Source organism: Dermacentor variabilis, chromosome 4 (assembly GCF_050947875.1).
Source record: "Dermacentor variabilis isolate Ectoservices chromosome 4, ASM5094787v1, whole genome shotgun sequence".
Classification (NCBI taxonomy): Eukaryota; Metazoa; Arthropoda; class Arachnida; order Ixodida; family Ixodidae; genus Dermacentor; species Dermacentor variabilis.
This window is the reverse complement of record NC_134571.1, coordinates 28,349,394-28,367,391: the sequence shown is the minus strand read 5'-3', so window position 1 is coordinate 28,367,391 and position 17,998 is coordinate 28,349,394. Positions and strand designations below refer to the sequence as shown.

The following is a 17,998-nucleotide window of genomic DNA, read 5'->3' as shown; positions in this document are numbered from 1 at the left end:
TTCAAGCTTTCTTGCAAAGTCCAGATTCTTCCTCTTTTTTATGTCCGCAGATGCCATAGCTTACCAGATGACCACAATCACACACGCTACACACGGCACGTTGAAACAGAGGTACGCACAACAAAACGCGCGATGCGCAGATCGAGCAGTCCGAGCGAAGCCTGCTCGAGCGGCAGTCAACGGGGCTGCGAAGGAACGACAAAGGGAAAAGAAAGAAGAGAGCGGGGAAAAAGATCGGTGGAATATGCTGTCGAAGGCACTGTGTTCGTTTTTTGAGCCCTCTCTGGCTCTCTTGTCTCCACTGGCCCACGAGCGACCGTGCCGACCCCCCACTCTCTCTCTCTCCCTTTACCCAGGAAGCGTGGCTTGGAAACGTCGCCGCGTCTCCATGCCGCGCACTCTCTTCGCTGAGCTCCAATGCCCTTGCCCAATGCACACACCGGCGGTAGAGGAGGAGCGAGAGAGCTCGTGCCGGTGGGGCACAAGAATGGGGGAAAGGCTCTGCGTCTCCGTCACTAGGCGACGGCCGCGCATGCGCAGAGGAGGAGCCTGCTGACTGACTCTGCGGAAATGTTCTCCGCTGAAGACCGGACACGAATGTCTTTGGGAAAAGTGCACCTTCCAGGGGCGTGGCGCGGCGTTTGATGTATCGAATGCTTGACGAAAATGGAATTCGATATACTACGCAATTGTCCTATACTTTTACATAGTATTTTCAAGGGGGTAATCTGTGTGTTCAATATAGCCAATAATTCGAAATATGCGGGTTCGATATATCCGGGTTCGACTGTATGGCACAACTTCAGGCCTCTTCTTTTGCGTGATACAGTTACTTTTGTGCCGCTTCCCTTTCAGTTTCTGAAGCAATACCTCCGAGACTGACGTCACCACCACACTTGGGTAACCTGCTGCTCGCAGCCTATTTAACTGTGCAACGAAACTGTGGTTCGCAGTGTGATGACAGGATCTCATTAATGAAGATTCTAGACATATCAACGCAATTGCACGTTTCACAATCTTTGAGTGCGCAGATGCTTAAGGTAAAAGTTCCTTACGTGCACGTGGCAAGTACATCCAACAGGAGTGACCTGTTTGGAAGGATAGCTGCAAATCTAAAAACTGGAGTTTACCGTCCCTAGATAGCTCATGTGTGAAAGTTAAACCTTTGCCATTGTCATTGAACAGAGTTAAAATGTCAGCTACTGTAACGGAGCACTCGCTGTTAGTCTGTTTTATCACAACAAGAAAATCGTCAACATATCTAAAAATGTGAACCAAGTCATTCTTTAAAGCACTCTTAATAGTGCGGTCGACAAATGATAACATGAACCACACATGAACCAATACACACACCATTTTTCTGAATAGCTTATTTCCGAACCAAATAAAAGTTGCACTGAGGTAAAATTCGAGAAGGTACATGAAATTTGCCAAGGACAACCCGGTTGCATTGCGAAAATCTACCTCGCCACTTTCTTCGATGCACGTCATCACACTACGACATAGCTCATCGTGCGGTATTGAGTAATAAAGATCTTAGACGTCCACAGAAAAAATTTCGGCTACTGAATGGTTGTCTTCCAGAAAGGAAACAACATTGATGCTGTTTCCTTTCTGGAAGACAACCTTTCAGTAGCCAACCTTCTTGATGTGTCTAGAATCTTCGTTAATGAAATCCTGCCATCACACTGCGAACCACAGTTTCCTTGCACAGTTAAATAGGCTGCAGGCTGCTGTTTACCCAAGTGTGGTGGTGACGTCAGTCTCGGAGGTATTGCTTCAGAAACTGAAAGGGAAGCAGCACAAAAGTAACTGTATTACACAAAAGAGGCCTGAAATTGTGCCGTATTGCCATAGAGTGGCTCACAATCTAAAGAATGTCGCCACTAGATGCCAAATCCTAGTAGTGTGTTCTGCTCCTCAGAAACTGTCAATGTTGAGCAGCCATATTTCTAAAACAAGTAAAAAATCAGATTGTGTAAAGAACCATGCGAAGTTTGTAGATTGCAACGTCGGTGCGGTATATAGGATTTCATTGACATGTGGCAAAGTGTATGTCAAAAGCTGCTGGGTTAACGAGTGCCTTAGAGAACATGAGCGATCCATACCGACAGGCACAAGTTCCCATTTGGCTCAATATTGTAAAATATGCAAGTGCAAAGCTATGTTTCGTGATACTATGATTTCGAAAAAGAGCCATGGTACCACCGCCTGAGAATTATCAGAAGCTTTCTTCATACAGTCATGGGGTTCACAGTGCATTAGTGTGCCTTCTTTAACCTTGTAAAGTGCTGAATATGGTTTTTTGGATTCTGTCGCATGAGTGTGCTCTGGTGATCGGTTGTTGGTGGTTCCTGCACATGGCGCTTGCTCGCTGCGCATGTTCTTCTAGATTTTGCTCTCTATAAAGCAGTGACGCAATAAGAATGATGTCAGGTGAGAGTAGCGCCTTGTCCTGTCTTTCTTGTGTCTGTTGTTTTGCGCTAAACAAAGTAATTATGGATTTGCACAAACTAGCCCGCCAACACATTGTGCTGAGCATCAGTGTCATTTGCGCCTATTCCAAATTTCAAAGCCATGCACACATACCCACTCTATATGCAAATATATAAAAAATAAACTGTCACATATATGAAGCAACATAATTCAATAAAAAAAACTAATATAAACTGGTTTACCAGATGTTCAAGCTGAAACCCAAACTTTTTCATGGTCTTTGCAAATCCTTGAGTCGTTGAAAATCTGCTTTTCACCTCTGCGACCTTCAAAATACCACTGTAAGAAGGAAAATACAATAAGGTCACACTTTTGCAATACAAGGATAAAATAAAAGACTGCTGTTCAGCCTGGAAACTGACCTTTGCAACGTTTAACACCCGAACCCTCTCAAGTGTAGCTAGCCGAGCAGGACTCTTTGAGGAACTATTAGGCATTGTTTGCAGTATCATTGGCCTTAGTGAGATTAGAAGAAATGATGAGGCTTATACAGTACTGACAAATGGCCATGTCATCTGCTATAGAGGACTACCAGATAAGAAGCAGTTCGAAGTAGGATTCCTAATCCACAAGGACATAGCGGGCAACATTGACAAATTTTAGAACATTAATGACAGGGTAGCAGTAGTTTTAATAAAGCTAAATATTAGGTATAGAATAAAGGTAGCACAAACCTACGCTCTAAACTCCAGTCACGATGATGAAGAAATAGAACAGTTTTATGAAGGCATTAAATTAGCGATGCAAAAAGTACAAACTCAGTATACTGAAGTCATGGGCGACTTGAATGCAAAAGCAGGGAAAAAGCAGACTGGTGAACAAGCAATTGGCAACTACCGCGTGGATTCTAGGAACACTCGAGGAGAGATGTTGGTAGAATTCACAGAAAGGAATAAGCTGTGAATAATGAACACCTTTCTCAGGAAGCATTGGAACAAAAAGTGGACCTGGAAAAGTCCTAATGGTGAAACAAGAAATTAAATTGATTTCATTCTTTCTGCCAATACCAGCATAGTGCAGGATATGAAAATGTTAGGTAGGGTAAAGTGCAGTGATCATAGGTTAGTGAGGGCCAGACTCAATTTGACGAGAGAAAGAATAAAATTGGTTAAGAAGAAACAGGCCAAGTTAGAGAGAGTAAGCATAAAAGGAGACCAATTCAGGTTGGCACTTGCAACAAATATGCAGCCTGAGAACAGAGGGATGAAGATGGCACAGAGGCAATGAATGAAACTGTAACTAGGCTGGCTTCGGAAGCAGCAATTCAAGTGGGAGGTAAGGCACCAAGGCAACCAGTAGGTAAGCTTTCCTAAGTAACAAAGGACCAAATAAAGAAGCAACAAAGAATGAAAGTGTCCAACTCAAGAGATCAGATAGAATTCGCAGAACTGTCAAAACTGATCAACAAGGAGAAAATAAGGGATATTAGAAATTATAACATGAGAAAGACTGAGGAAGCAGTAAAATATGGACACAGCCTGAAATCAGTGAGAAGGAAACTTGGCATCGGAAAAAACAGATATATGCACTGAAATATAAGCAGAGTAATATCAGCAATCTCGAAGATGTAGCAAAAGCAGCAGAAGAATTCTATACTGACCTGTACAGTACCCAAAGCAGCCACGATACCTCCATTTGAGGTAATAATGAGCTGGTTAAAGAGGCTTCTTCTATACCTAGCGATGAATTTAGACAAGCCTTGCAAGACGTGAAACGAGGAAAAGCAGCAGAAGAAGATGGGCTATCAGTCGATTTAATCACAGACGGAGGAGACATAATGCTTGAAAAACTAGCGGCCCTTTATACAAACTCTCTATCGACTTCAAGTGCCCCAGAGAACTGGAAGAATGCCAACATTATACTAATCCACAAAAGGGGAGACATTAAAGAATTGAGAAAGTATAGGGCCATTAGCTTACTTGAGGTATTATATAAAATATTCACCAAGATAATCTCCAATAGAATAAAGGGCAACACTGGATTTTAGTCAACCACGGGAACAGGCAGGTTTCAGGAAGGGATACTCTACAATGGATCACATCTGTGTCATCAATCAGATAATCGAGAAATCTGCAGAGTACAATCAGCCTCTCTATATGGCTATCATAGATTACGAAAAGGCATTTGATGCAGTAGAGATAGCAGCAGTCATAAAGGCATTATGCACTCAAGGAGTATAGGATGCTTACCTAAATAACATGGAAAGTATCTACAGAGATTCCACAGCTACCTTAATTCTACACAGGAAAAGTAGGAAGATACCTATAAAGAAAGTGGTCAGACAAGGAGACACAATCTCTCCAATGCTATTTACTGCGTGCTTGGATGAAATATTCAAGCTATTAAACTGGGAAGGTTTAAGAGTAAGGAACAACTGTGAATATCTCGGCAACCTTCGATTTGCAGATGACATTGTCCTGTTCAGCAACACTAGGGACGAGTTACAACAAATGAAGAGGAGCTTAACAAAGAGTATAAGAACAGGGTTGGACGATTAATATGCAGAAGACAAAGATAATGATCAATAGCCGGGCAAGGGAACAAGAGTTCAGGATCGCCAGTCAGCCTCTAATGTCTGTGAAGGAGTATGTTTACCTAGGTCGATTATCACAGGGGACCCTATTCATGAGAGGGAAAGTTACAGAAGAATAAAAATGGTTGGGGTGCAATCAGCAGATATTGTCAGATCCTGACTGGAAGCTTACCATTATCATTAAAAAGAAAGGTGTACAATCAATGCATTCTACAGGTGCTGACATATGGGGCAGAAGCCTGGAGACTGACAAAGAAGCTACTGCACAAAGAGCAACGGAACAAAGAATGTTAGGTGTAATGTTAAGAGACTGGAAGAGAGCAGTGTGGATAAGAGAGCAAAAGGGGACAGCCAATATTATAATTGACATTAAGAGAAAGAAATGGAGCTGGGCAGGTCATGTAATGCATAGGTTAGATAACTGGTTACAGAATGGGTGCCAAGAGAAGGAAAGCGCAGTCGAGGACGGCAGAAGACTAGGTGGGATGATGAAATTAGGAATTTGCAGGCACTAGCTGAAATTGGTTGGCGCAGAACAGGGGTAATTGGAGATCGCAGGGAGAGTCCTTTGTCCTGCAGTGGACATAATATATGCTGTCGATGCTGATGACGACGATGTTCAGCCGTATTTTGTCTAATATGTAATACCATTACAATCTCTGGTAGAAAAAAGCAATAAGGTTTGGCCTCTGCAGTACAGTGCTACTTTGTGAATAACCAGTGTACAAAAACACAGCCCAAGAAGGAAGAAAGACACTTTGCTGAACTCACAACTAACTTCAATTGAAAAAATAAAGGGTCAACTAAGTGCTGACACTAAAGAAGACAAGGTCAATGTATATGGTGCTTCAACATATTCGATGATCAAATCTTGATTATATGTTTCTATTCTATCTCTTCTTCGTGTTTATTTGTCCCTCATTTCGTATCTTAAACATATCGCATTTCACGTGCAATTGCGTCGACCCCAATCAAGACTTCCTGGCCGTTCTGGAATGTAGACGACACCTGCTGTATTTTTCAGAAGTCTCAGCAGCCATGCATCTGTGTAAGGTGACACTGTTCTGCTCCAGGGCTTCCAAACACTACTTGTCATTCTGCCGCTACTGCTGAGCACAATAGCAATAATGCGTTTGGGCGAGACAGGCCTTGCGAGTTTTAGCCGTCTTGGCATGGCTGGCGCGTTCTCTGGCGAGAGAAGATTCAGGTGTGACAGTACTCTTATTGGCCCATCGAGCTATGCACCCTCAGAGTGCTTGCATATCCTCTCTTCAGTGCCGACAGTTGTCTTGCGACGTGGTGCGATGTTACTGACTGAGTTACCATACCACACTAGGGCCCTTACAGCTGCGTCAAGAATGACCCAATGTATGCACTTAAGGGCCACGCACATGTACATTCAGGCATGCTTCTTTGAGCCAGCTCTCCCATGCGCCAACTCTAGAGTTGGGTCTCTAGTTCCCAACTAGAGATGGAACTCTAGTTGGGACAGTTGGGACCTTCGCAACCTTCAACTGGTAGAGCATCGCACACGAAATGCAAAGGTTGTGGGATCGTTCCCCACCTGCGGCAAGTTGTTTTTTCATCCACTTTCATTTCCATTAATTTATCGTTTTTTTATTTCATTTATTAAGCATAAGTAATTTCCCATATGTTGTCATTGGTGTCAGTGTTTGCTGGCTTCTTGTGGTATGACTAATAAAAATTGGGTCCCTCGGTTAGCCCCCTCTCTTTTCGTTTATTACATAACGAGGGTCTTGAATCTGGCAATGTTGATGCCGTCAGGTAGCATGTGTGAGTTTATTGACCAGTTGCCTTTACCCAAAAACGATCACGTTCTTGTGACGCCTGCGGCAGAAAGGATGTTCCAAATACGCCGCCAAGGTCTGTGAGTGGTGGCACTGGCTAACACTTCCAGTGTTCTATTAGGAAACATGAATACCCAAGAAAGTGGATGGGGAAACGGTGCCCCGGTATCTTAATTGGTAGAGCATCCATGCGAAATGCAAAGGTTGTGGGATCGTTCCCCACCTGCGGCAAGTTGTTTTTTTCATCCTCTTTCATTTCCATTTATTTATCATTTCTTTGTTTCATTTACTAAGCACAAGTAATTTCCCCTATGTTGTCCTTGGTGTAAGTGTTCGTTGGCTTCTTGTGATATGACTAATAAAAATCTGGCCCCTCTATTAAGCCCTCGACTTCCCAGTGTATCATAGACTCAGTATGCTTGCTTTCAAACAAGTTTAGCACATCATGCAGACTTCAAAATATGGCTTCCATCCTTGGACTCCTACTTCTTCTTTGCTTTCTAAATGATCTCTCGTTTGACACTCCTGTACAAAGCAGATTCTTTGCCAATGGCTGCGTCTTTCATGTCTAAAGATTACCAGTTAACCTTAACCAATTATTTACTTCAATGTCTAGTTGGTGCCACACCTGGAAGATGAGTCTAAACATTTCTAAATGCGCCAAGTGACTATAACAAGAAAAAGAAACCTACTATTGCATGCATACAAAATTAGCAACCCTGACATCAAGTCTGTTAAAGCATCTAAATATCTGGGGATTGTAATAGCTGATAATTTAAAATGGAGTGCAAACATTAAATGCATAGTTTCGCCATCATCAAAAGGACTGATTGCTTCATCATCATCAGAAGCACCGCACAAGTAGAACAAAACATGTTTGTTACACTTCACTTGTCCTCTATGTGAACTTGAATGTGGCGACATTGTTTGGGAACCACACACAAAGGCTAATAAAGATAAGCTAAAAAAAGTACCAAAAAAGAAGAAGGCACTCAGGTTCATTTTTAACACCTATTGAAGACAAACGTCAATCTCTGATCTTTGTTCATGGTCTCGTCTCCCAACACTGCAGGAACGTTGTAAGTTACACTGTCCCAAGATGCCTCACACAGTAGTTAATGGTCAAACTGAAATGGATCTTGACAGTTATTTAGAGTTTAAAGTGTCTAGAAGTACTTACGCAAAACACAAGCATGCCTTCATTATATCCCAGGCTAGAACAAATGCTTACCATTTTCAGTTTTTCTTAGAACCATAAAAGACTGTAACATGCTTCCAAAATAAGTTGCAAATAGTCACTCAGTCACTCTTTCCTATCTGCAGTTGCTGGTCATTTGTGAGGGAAGCACATTATTTATTTATTTATTTATTTTTATTGAATACCGATTGTAAGAAAACTGCTGTCTTTCCAAGACATGTGCCAGTGATCTTACTATATCTTACATGCCATTTTTTTGCTTGTTTAATTGAACTATCATCCTTAGTAACTAGCACTATTCCTCTGCACAGTTGCATACATGTATCTTTACTTGTATTTTTGGTTTTGCTGTGTTTGAATTGTATTTCGACATTACTTTGCTTTATGAAAGTGTCCTCTTTCTTTTTTTTTTTTTGCCAGCTGCCAAAAACAGCTAGCAGTATTGTCAAATAAAATAAATAGTTATTAAATGCTACCTCAAAAATTAGCCCAAAAACACCACAACACATCTCAAACACATTAGCTTATTATGACATAACACAACACATGAAAATCTGTCATACCCTTGGCTAGTGCCAGCGCAACTATTTTGCAGGAAGTGCGAAGAGAATCAGGTTGTTTCCCCTATCAAGACAATGCATTGGCCTAGTTGTTTCTTAGCAACATCGTGCATCTACTGAGGTTATTGTTTGTGTCGCCGTGCCTTCATTTTCTGCTCTCTGTATACTTGACCCTACCTGAATAGATAGTAAGTTGACAGCACAGTTGAACCTCATTATGATGATGTCACATCTGACTTGAAAATGCTTTCATTTTAGATCCACCTCATCATGCAGTAAAAACACCTCATCATATGAGATAACTTGTTATATTTGTATTTATTAGTACGGATGTTGTATTGAGGCACTGATCTGAAACCAACTAACTTCTACACTTGTGCAGCACTGTTCTTCTGAATTGCATTCCATGAAGATGGCATGCCTGCATACTGTGTGACTAACACGCCAAAAGCAAAAGTGCAAGCCTTGTTGTGTTCTTTGCCACACAACTGCATACAACAGAGCGTGCCCAGTGCAAATTTATCTTGTTCCATACTTATGTAATCTCCACAACTTTGTCAGTATCAAGTGATGTTCTTGTAGCAGGGATCATGCCCTACTCCACAACCCCAACGTGTAGAAGATGCACTGGGACAGTGATTGTATCACCAGGCTTCATGAAATGGATGAGCAACAGATGAAACCTGCCTCAGTATGGTTGCAGTGAAGATGACTAGGAAGGCAAGCTCATTCTTATTCCTGCTCAATGTTATCCTGGTCGCGTTTGTGCCAGCATTGTAAATATACCTTGTCTATAACTTTCTGCCCGAGTTACCACAACAGTATGAATGATTAAACATAATCAGATAGTTTACCATATTGTGGAATGCCTTGAACATAATACATAATGTGAGTATGAAGAGCAGGCTCTCTTTGCCACTTACCCTTTCTTTAATATGCGGTTTGCCTCCAGAACAAACATGTTCAGATTGGTTCCCATCAGTGACAGACAAAACACGGCAACATCAATGGTTTGACTGGGAAGAGGAAGCTGGAAAGAAAATAAAATATTTTGATAGTTTGCGGAAATTGTTCATTAATCTAGAATACAACACAGAAGTGCCAACACATCTGTTTGCCTGCAGAGAACTAAACAAATGTGGCAGTGTCGCAGTGGTTTACCTTCACCACAAGAAACAGAAACAACTTGCACAGTAGTGTCAAACACATACACATTGTAATAAATGTGAGCTTGATTTCAATATCTGATGTGGCTTTAGTATTCCACTAGTGTGAGTCTGTTGCCTATTATGGTTGTGAAGAACGATTGCCTTGCCACTGTTACAAAAAAAAGCTTCAGTTGAGAAGCTCCTTTCATTATTACCTTTCTTCTTCAGTATTTGCATTGTGTCATGTGGATTTTTCTACAGCTTCAATGAATTCATTCAACAGAAATCACAGACCCAATGTTGCAGCATTGGACTGAAATGCATGACAACAAGCTCATGGTTTCATTGTTGTCATTGGTTCAGACAGGGTTCACTGTGCTGTCGACAGTTACGTATTTGATACATACACAAGTGACTTGGTCAAGCTCTTGTGTTACAGAATTTCTATGTTGTCTATGTTTACAGCAATTCGATTTCAGACAAAAAATTCGAATTAAATTATGAGGTTTTACATGCCAAAACCACTCTCTGATTATGAGGCACGCCGTAGTGGAGGACTCCGAAAATTTCGACCACCTGGGGCTCTTTAACATGCACCTAAATCTAAGTGCACGGGTGTTTTCGCATTTTGCCCCCTTCGAAACGCGGCCACCGTGGCCGGGATTCAATCCCACGACCTCGTGTTCGGCAGCCCAACACCATAGTCACTGAGTAACAACCACAGCGGGTGATTTCAGACAATGATTTTCTACTGAACTCACATTAGTAGCTTGAAATGACAAAATTAAACTTGCTACTGATGCAGGTACTTTTGTTGGTGCATTATGTATAGATCTGACGAAAGCATTTGATTCTATTGTCCACAAAGTACTGTTTAACAAATTAAACGCCACTGAGATCACTGGTCCAGCCTCAAGATGAATCCGCAACTACTTATTGAACAGGCACAAATTGTGTTTGTATGAGGAAGTTATTCTCAGCGTATTAGAACTAACACCGGTGTCCTACAAGGTCCGATACTTGGACTACTTTTATTCTTAATTTATATTAATGGCCTACCCCGTGTTTAACTGGATACTCTATGCTGACGACACTACCAATTTTTATTCTCATAAACATGTAGATATTTTGTTGTCCAAACTTAATACCGATGCAGAGAATATAATAAACTGGTGTCGAACAAATGGACATTTAATTCACACTAAAATATCTTGCCTTATAATTTTCACATCTCCATAGAGAAGGGGAGTGTGGTAGCGCGTTACCATTAACGCATTACCAACAAGCCCACATTGCAACCCTCGTGAACTTCATAGAGAAAGGTCCTTGGAAGTCCCGCTATATGTAATGACAACAGTGTTCTTATTGCGTCTAGCTATGCTAAGGTTTCAGGCTCAAACTGAACAAACATTTAATATCTTATATACATATTTCCATAAGCCATATACATATCTCCATACATGGTCATAAGCGGAACTCATTAAAGTTTGATCATACTTTACATTGACGGTCCTTATCTCGCTTTACTATGGCTTTACTCACAGTCGTATAAATTATTGCATTTCCTTCTGAGGTAATACATGTGTCACACTTTTGCTCATTGCAACATACGCAAAACCAAGCACTGTGCATCATAAACTTTGGCAGTTCAACGACTGATGTCACCCCACTTCTACATAGCCACAACATATTATCTGTGCAAAACCCTCACAAATTCTCACTAGGTGTTCTGATGCAAAATTCAATGGAAAACTTATCGCTAACTGAAAAAAAATTCACCAATGATTACGATACTCACTAATGCGAAATTTGAGCACAGCTATATATGTGGTTTCATTTCGCGATACATTGACGCAAAGAATTTAAGAGAGACATGTAACAGAGTCAGCAATTGTTGAAAATCTGATCTGCGGGTCAAGCGCATTGGCTTTTATACATGACTCTTCGAACGCTCCAGTGTAATCGGTGGTTCTGCTTTGCTTTCGGAAAGTACAGCACAATTTCTTGCAAGTTTTCCTGCGTTAAGAGTATTTTGTGTTCTTAATAGCATGCTGATACTTTCAGTCGGCCTTGTACACTAAAATGAGTGTACCCGGCTGTACAGAGCTTAAAAATTACAAATATGCACAGGCAATCTTGACACAACTGGCACAGGCTGCTGATCGTGAGTAATGCGCATTGGTCTTTCCGGAAGTGCGAAAATTCCTACCAGTGAGCACACACTGCCAAACATAATTGGCTTACACCTTATTGTACGCAGTATTGACCTTGTGGATAATGTTGCCTTACGCAAGAGTGCAAGTAAATTACTCAGTTGTGCAGTCAGCACTTGTTAAACTGTTGTTAAGCTAACTAAAGAAGCAGAAGAATAACCTGCTAAAACATAAGAAACAAACAATTTTATTGGTTACATGGTACTTAATTGTGAGTACACTAAGAATACACTGGTAAACGAATAATTGTTCAAGCTTTCACAATGCACAATGAAAACAAATGGTGCGGATATAACAGCGCTGCGAGTTAGTTATGCCTACTGTTGCAAAGCACCAGTTTACGCCATTTTGGCAGCTTCCCGAGGGTTATAAGTTTTGTCCTCTGCTTTTCGATTTCTTCTTTTGCATACTGGCTGGCGCATTCTCATTCACACGAAATCGTGCAGCACATTAACTATCATGACTTGCTTGTTAACTTACAAGGATAACTTATACATATGTACAACTAACACGACACTAATAATATAGAATTTTTATTCCAGCCCCACATAAACAATAAATTTGACGAGAGAGGTCCTCAATTTCATGTCCAAAATTTGCAATATTATCCTGCTCCATTTCCTGAAAGTTGGAAGCTTGAACATGAAATACAACTCTGGTCATCACACTCACTTATAATCAGCATTGTACAACCTTGCAATTGTGAAGTGCTTCATAGTTTCTAATACCCTTGCTTGCTCTCTAAAGAATGCAAACAGCGGCTTCAACAACAACAACAACAACAACAACAACAACAACAACAACAACAACAACAACAACAACAACATAATAATAATAATAATAATAATAATAATAATTAAGTATAGAAATAATACTATTATTAACAATAATGTAGTTTTAACTAACACATGTTACTACTAATGTTTCTAGTAAGCAGTTAAGAATGGCTATTATTCAAGTTTGCACTTTACAAACTTGCGACAAAGATGCACTTGATCATGAACATATTGATCATGAACGGCGCAGTTCAGCCCCTAGAAACAATCTGTATCAAGAAAAATAAATAAATAAATAAATGTAAACAAGCAAGAAGGAAACATCCAGTCTACAGGCACAACATTTGTGCAAATCTGTGCTAGCAGTTTGTTTTAAGCAATGGAAACTATGCAGTGTTCTTTAACATCTCTTTAGTATAACAAGACGTGAAGTTCCATCTCAAACAGCCGAAACGTAAAAATACAATTTGACGGCTCGCAACTGTGCACATTCACATACGGGGAAATGGAGGAATGGGCCTGGACTACTCATGCTGCCACCTTGTGCAAAGCAGCAGCAACTTGAGAGCAGTCGCGAAACGCTTGGAGCATTGGTAAAGTGGCGCCGTTTGGCACCTGTCCTATTCTACCACCATGCCAAAGAAGCTGCATCACATAAACAATTAATTCGTGTTATAGGAAGTCCCCACCCCCCCCTCTTCAAGTTTTACTACTGGACCTCCTACTGTATATACCATGTACATGCAACATATCCAATGCATAAGAAACAATTCTGGTTTCCACTTTCCCAATAACTTCATTCTCTGGCAAGCCTTTACTACCACATTACAACATGGCTAAAAGCCACCAAAGCCTGTTACGATGCATACATCTGACAAACGCAGTTTAGTGAACATTGCACATGCAAGCTCTATAGGTGTCAATTTGTTTGGCTAGTGCCCTAATGTTCTAAATATGCATGCAGTATATTAAAGCAGACATTACCCATCATGGCTTTATGAGCTTGGCTCCGCATGCAGTCAAACATCACCAATTTTTGCAACCATGTAATAAAACAAAATGAACAAAAGTGCCATTTACAGAACTGTGAAACTCGCTGCATGCTCAGTACTGCCAGCTAGCATGCCTCAAAGGGGACCCAGGCCCTTAGGGTACCCCTCTGAATCTGCCACTGTTGAGTGGGTATAACTGCTATAGCTGCAAGATATGTAGCCCACCATTACCCACGGTGGGGATGAGGATTTGTGGTAGTACTGCACTAGCTGATGTTAACATAGTTTGTATGTAGGCACAGTCGTAATATCTCTTGACAGAAGCTGTGTGGGTCACTGCAATTATGGGCCACACAATTTTGGGAGATGGCAGATCACTGCTCACACCAAGCAATGCCCTATCTGCTTCTTGTACTCTCTCTCACACACACACGCATACACACATAAATGTGACATGTCACCATGCACACTGCTCTTAAATGGTGCATGCTACAATGCTAAACAGCTTTTAGCAAATAGCTATGACCTTGCAAGCACTCGTTAAACATAGCATTATGATGCTACATCATAACAGAAAATTTTGCCTCATGTCAGCTTGTGTATGAACACCAAAGTCTTTCAAATTATTGCAACAGTATTGAGGCACAGCAGTGAACTGCACAATGTGCGTGCACTTGGTACAAGTCACTAGCCTGCTAGGCTGTTCCATTCACTGCAACACATTTGACCTGCCATAAGGCAATGACACTTTCTGGCCAGCACTTGTAAGACATATTATTAAACAATTGGGTGGCTGTACATAATGGCAAACAAAGGGAAGCTTCTGCAAACTGTTCTGCAGACTAGAATGACTTCCAGAACACCCACATTGTAATGATTAATGTAAATTTTGTTACAAGAGACATTTTGTAACGACAACAGCGAACTTACCTTACTCATGTCACAGACTGTGACGTGATCGTTCAAAGCAATGAGATCAAATGAATGGACTTTGTTTCTTGTGAGCTCTTGAGCTATCTTTGCTTCACCACAGCCAAGGTCCGCAATAACAATTGACTTAGGCCTGAAGAAAACATTGCAATGAGCTATTAGCTTCATGGCAGCATCTACTCTTAAATGCGATTGGCATATTTTACATGCTGCCCAACAGTGAGCACTGTCGTTAGAATCAATTCAATCAAACAGTTGTGCCTGCACATTTAATTTTGTGACCTGAACAACAGCATCGACAAAAAGCCAACAAACTGGAGCCCTACAACATGAGCACTTGGAGCAGTCCATAAGGTTAAAGGACCATCAATTTATTACAGGGTAGCTCTGCATAAACAATGTCATTGCTGTGCAAGTAGATGGACTAACAAACCTGCTGTTTAGTAGTTATTCAGTCTTGTGGGTTTGCACAAGCTTTTGGCCCGATTCTGGCTAGAGCAGACGTAATGTGCGTTTTACTTGCTCTTAACTGATCTAAATTAATTGGCATTCAAGATTGTGGTGACCAGTAATGGTGCGCTAAACTCAGTACAAAAGACGAGCACAACCACATACTCGACCCCTTACATCCTTTGTTCCAAGTTTAATGCACTGGTCCCAACAACGCAAGGCCAACTAGCCCAAAGCTACATTTTACTGTCACTGAAACTCACTGCGGCGCCGAGATACACAAGGTGAAGCAAATAGAATGCAACCTACATGCTACGCAAGCTCTCAATGATGACATCCACAGGGTTCACTGGCCACTTGGATACTTGCTGCTCAAAACCTTCATGGTAAACTTGAAATGACTGTGGATCACTTTCAAATGACTGCACTGCGTCCTCACTCGCTGTTGTGTAAAGTTCTTCATTCAACATACGAAATTGCGCTGCCCGTATTACGGCCAGTGCCCTTTCTCGAACATCGGCAGACGATGCTAGGGAAAGGGCACGTCTCTTTTTACTCGCGGCCTTCCCCGCTCCAGAGTTTGGGACGAGCTGCTTGGCAACTATTTGTGGTCCTTGAGAAACTTCCTTGCGAGTACTAAATTCAATGTGGGTACTTGGCAGTGCCTTTTCACTTCTCTCTTCTAATGTAAAGTCACTGAAGCACTTGCGTGTTTCTTCTTCCGCTGATGATTTTTCCTTGTTTATCCTTTTCGTTTTTTGCTTCTTTGCCTTGCATTCATTAGTTGATACTGACGACGTATTCTTAGGGTATGTACCACAACTTCCCTGAGTCAACGTGTCGTTTTCTGGCGGCTTCTTTTTCCTTTTCTTCCTTTTCTTTTTTCGTTTCTCGCTTTCCATAACTCCACCGGCACTGTCCCGTAACACAGCGATACCGGACGAAGTGGTAGTCATTTCATCTGGCTCCAAGCCCCTCAAGATTGACGTGACACCATTTCTGAGCTCTTCGATTAGCTGGGCATCGTCTGCGTCGCTTTTTGGACTGCGCACCTGCTTTTTTGCATGACAGGTTACTTTCTTCTTGCGCTCGCAAGACCGCGCGGCGCTGGAGGCATTATCTTCAACGCTAGTTTCTCGTCTCGCTTTCTTTTTTTTCTCGACGTAGTCACTCGTCTGGCTAACTCCTCTACGCTTCGGAGCTAGCAGGCTAGGTTTCAGACTCGTCACGTCAAGGTCGTCATTCGCTTTTGCCTTTCTGGAGTGCTTGCCAATGGCAAAACGTCGACGCTTGCACTTCCGAATTGTAGAATTTTCCGACTCACTTTCAACGGACGAGAGCATCTTTCTTTTCTTCTGAAAAGACACCTGTGCGACATCCATATCGGGGTATTGGTGCGACTTCAGTTACTCTGCCATCAGAAGTTTTCCTATGGCTCTTCACAGAAAGTTATTCACACGACGACACGTTTCCAAAGAATGCGTGTTGTCGACAGAACCACCGAGCTGAATCGGCCACGTTACTGGCAACACGCGCTGCTGCTTTAGGCCCCGGGTTTAGCCATTTAGCCACCAAACACCACACCGCACCAAGTTCACCAGCCAAAGGTCAACACACAAAACTGCCAAAACAACGAAACACCGACGTGCCCCACGTGTCCTTGTGCGTATGCATTGCTGGACAAATACCTTCAATGAAACTTTAAGGCCTTAAGTAGCTAGATCAATAAGCACTTAGACGCCTACTTTTGTTAGTGCTGTACTGCCATCTATTGCTAACCAAAAGTACAGACCGTGGCACAGATCACGACCTACTGAATAACAAACCTGCACAGATCTCCCTGCTCCAGCACGCCTGGTCTAGTTCACCTCTTTCGCCACTAGAGACAGAACGTACGAGCAGAGTGGCGCTAGTTATAACCTGTTCGCTGTCGTCTGCTTCTGCGAGCTGCTCAGCGCTCGTGTTGCCATTTCGGCAGGCACGAACCTGGTAGTGGCGGTCAATGAATAAATTAACAAATATACAAAAGAAAACAGATATTTGCGAATGATTTGCCTTTGAATAGTGAAACTAGAAGAGGAGGACCAGCGCAAGAAATGTAAACAACGAGCGTAGGTGGCAACTGCAATGCTAGATCGACGGCATATATTTCCCTTTCCTAGCCTCCGTAAGACACTGAAAAAATGCTTTTAAAAGATTCATAGGATAATCTAGCTTTTTTGAGTTGATTACAGATAACCTAATGTCGTAGATGACATTAGGATTTACTGCTGTGTGCCGTAGTGAAAGGCAGATGATCTGGTAAAAGTATAGTAAACGTATTCATGAGTAAGTCCTCCGCCCCATAAGAGCAATAGGCTGATCGATTCTGTTTCAAGAAAAGGTGAGCATATCTTGTTTTTATTGTCGTTGGATGTCTAGCTCAGTAGAAAGCTTGCAAAAGCGATCCAAGTGCTTTAATACGTGCTGCTCTGCAGGCCTTAAATCGTGTCACGGAACTCTTTTCAAACTGTAAAGCTAGCTTTTCTGTGTGGTACGGCGGCAGCATAATGGTGGCGCCTAAGATACGTATGCATTGAAGCTGTGTGCGTAATTCACTTTTTGAACTCACGACGCATTCACGGACAACTTTTAAGTGGTTACCACTAGTGGTAACCATTCTGTCGTTAAACACTATGGTGGTTTCAATTTTCCAAAGAGCGCAGAAACGCATTTTACAATATATGCAATGAAACTTGTGTACTTTACGAACTCTATAAGCAATGTGATTTATAATTGCTTGAAAAAGGCAATAGGAGCGGCTATTTAACGCTACACGCTCCGACATTTTTTAGGTTAGCACAGTCGACTTTTGAAGCCAAGTTACCGATCAAAGCCTTGTAACATCACTGTCA

General features: G+C 41.8%; 1 protein-coding gene across 1 annotated transcript in view; it reads right to left on the bottom strand.

Annotated features, from left to right (window-relative positions):
• The window catches only part of LOC142578844 (uncharacterized), a 28,788-nt gene extending 11,994 nt beyond the window's left edge, over positions 1–16,794 (bottom strand). Inside the window, exons 1-4 of the mRNA XM_075688477.1 lie at positions 15,414–16,794; positions 14,655–14,787; positions 9,519–9,625; positions 2,679–2,775 (exon numbers count right to left, since the gene is read on the bottom strand). Coding sequence (XP_075544592.1) covers positions 2,679–2,775; positions 9,519–9,625; positions 14,655–14,787; positions 15,414–16,486 — 1,410 coding nt within the window. The 5' untranslated portion in view covers positions 16,487–16,794. The remainder of the gene's footprint in view (positions 1–2,678; positions 2,776–9,518; positions 9,626–14,654; positions 14,788–15,413) is intronic.
• Positions 16,795–17,998: the final 1,204 nt, after the last annotated feature.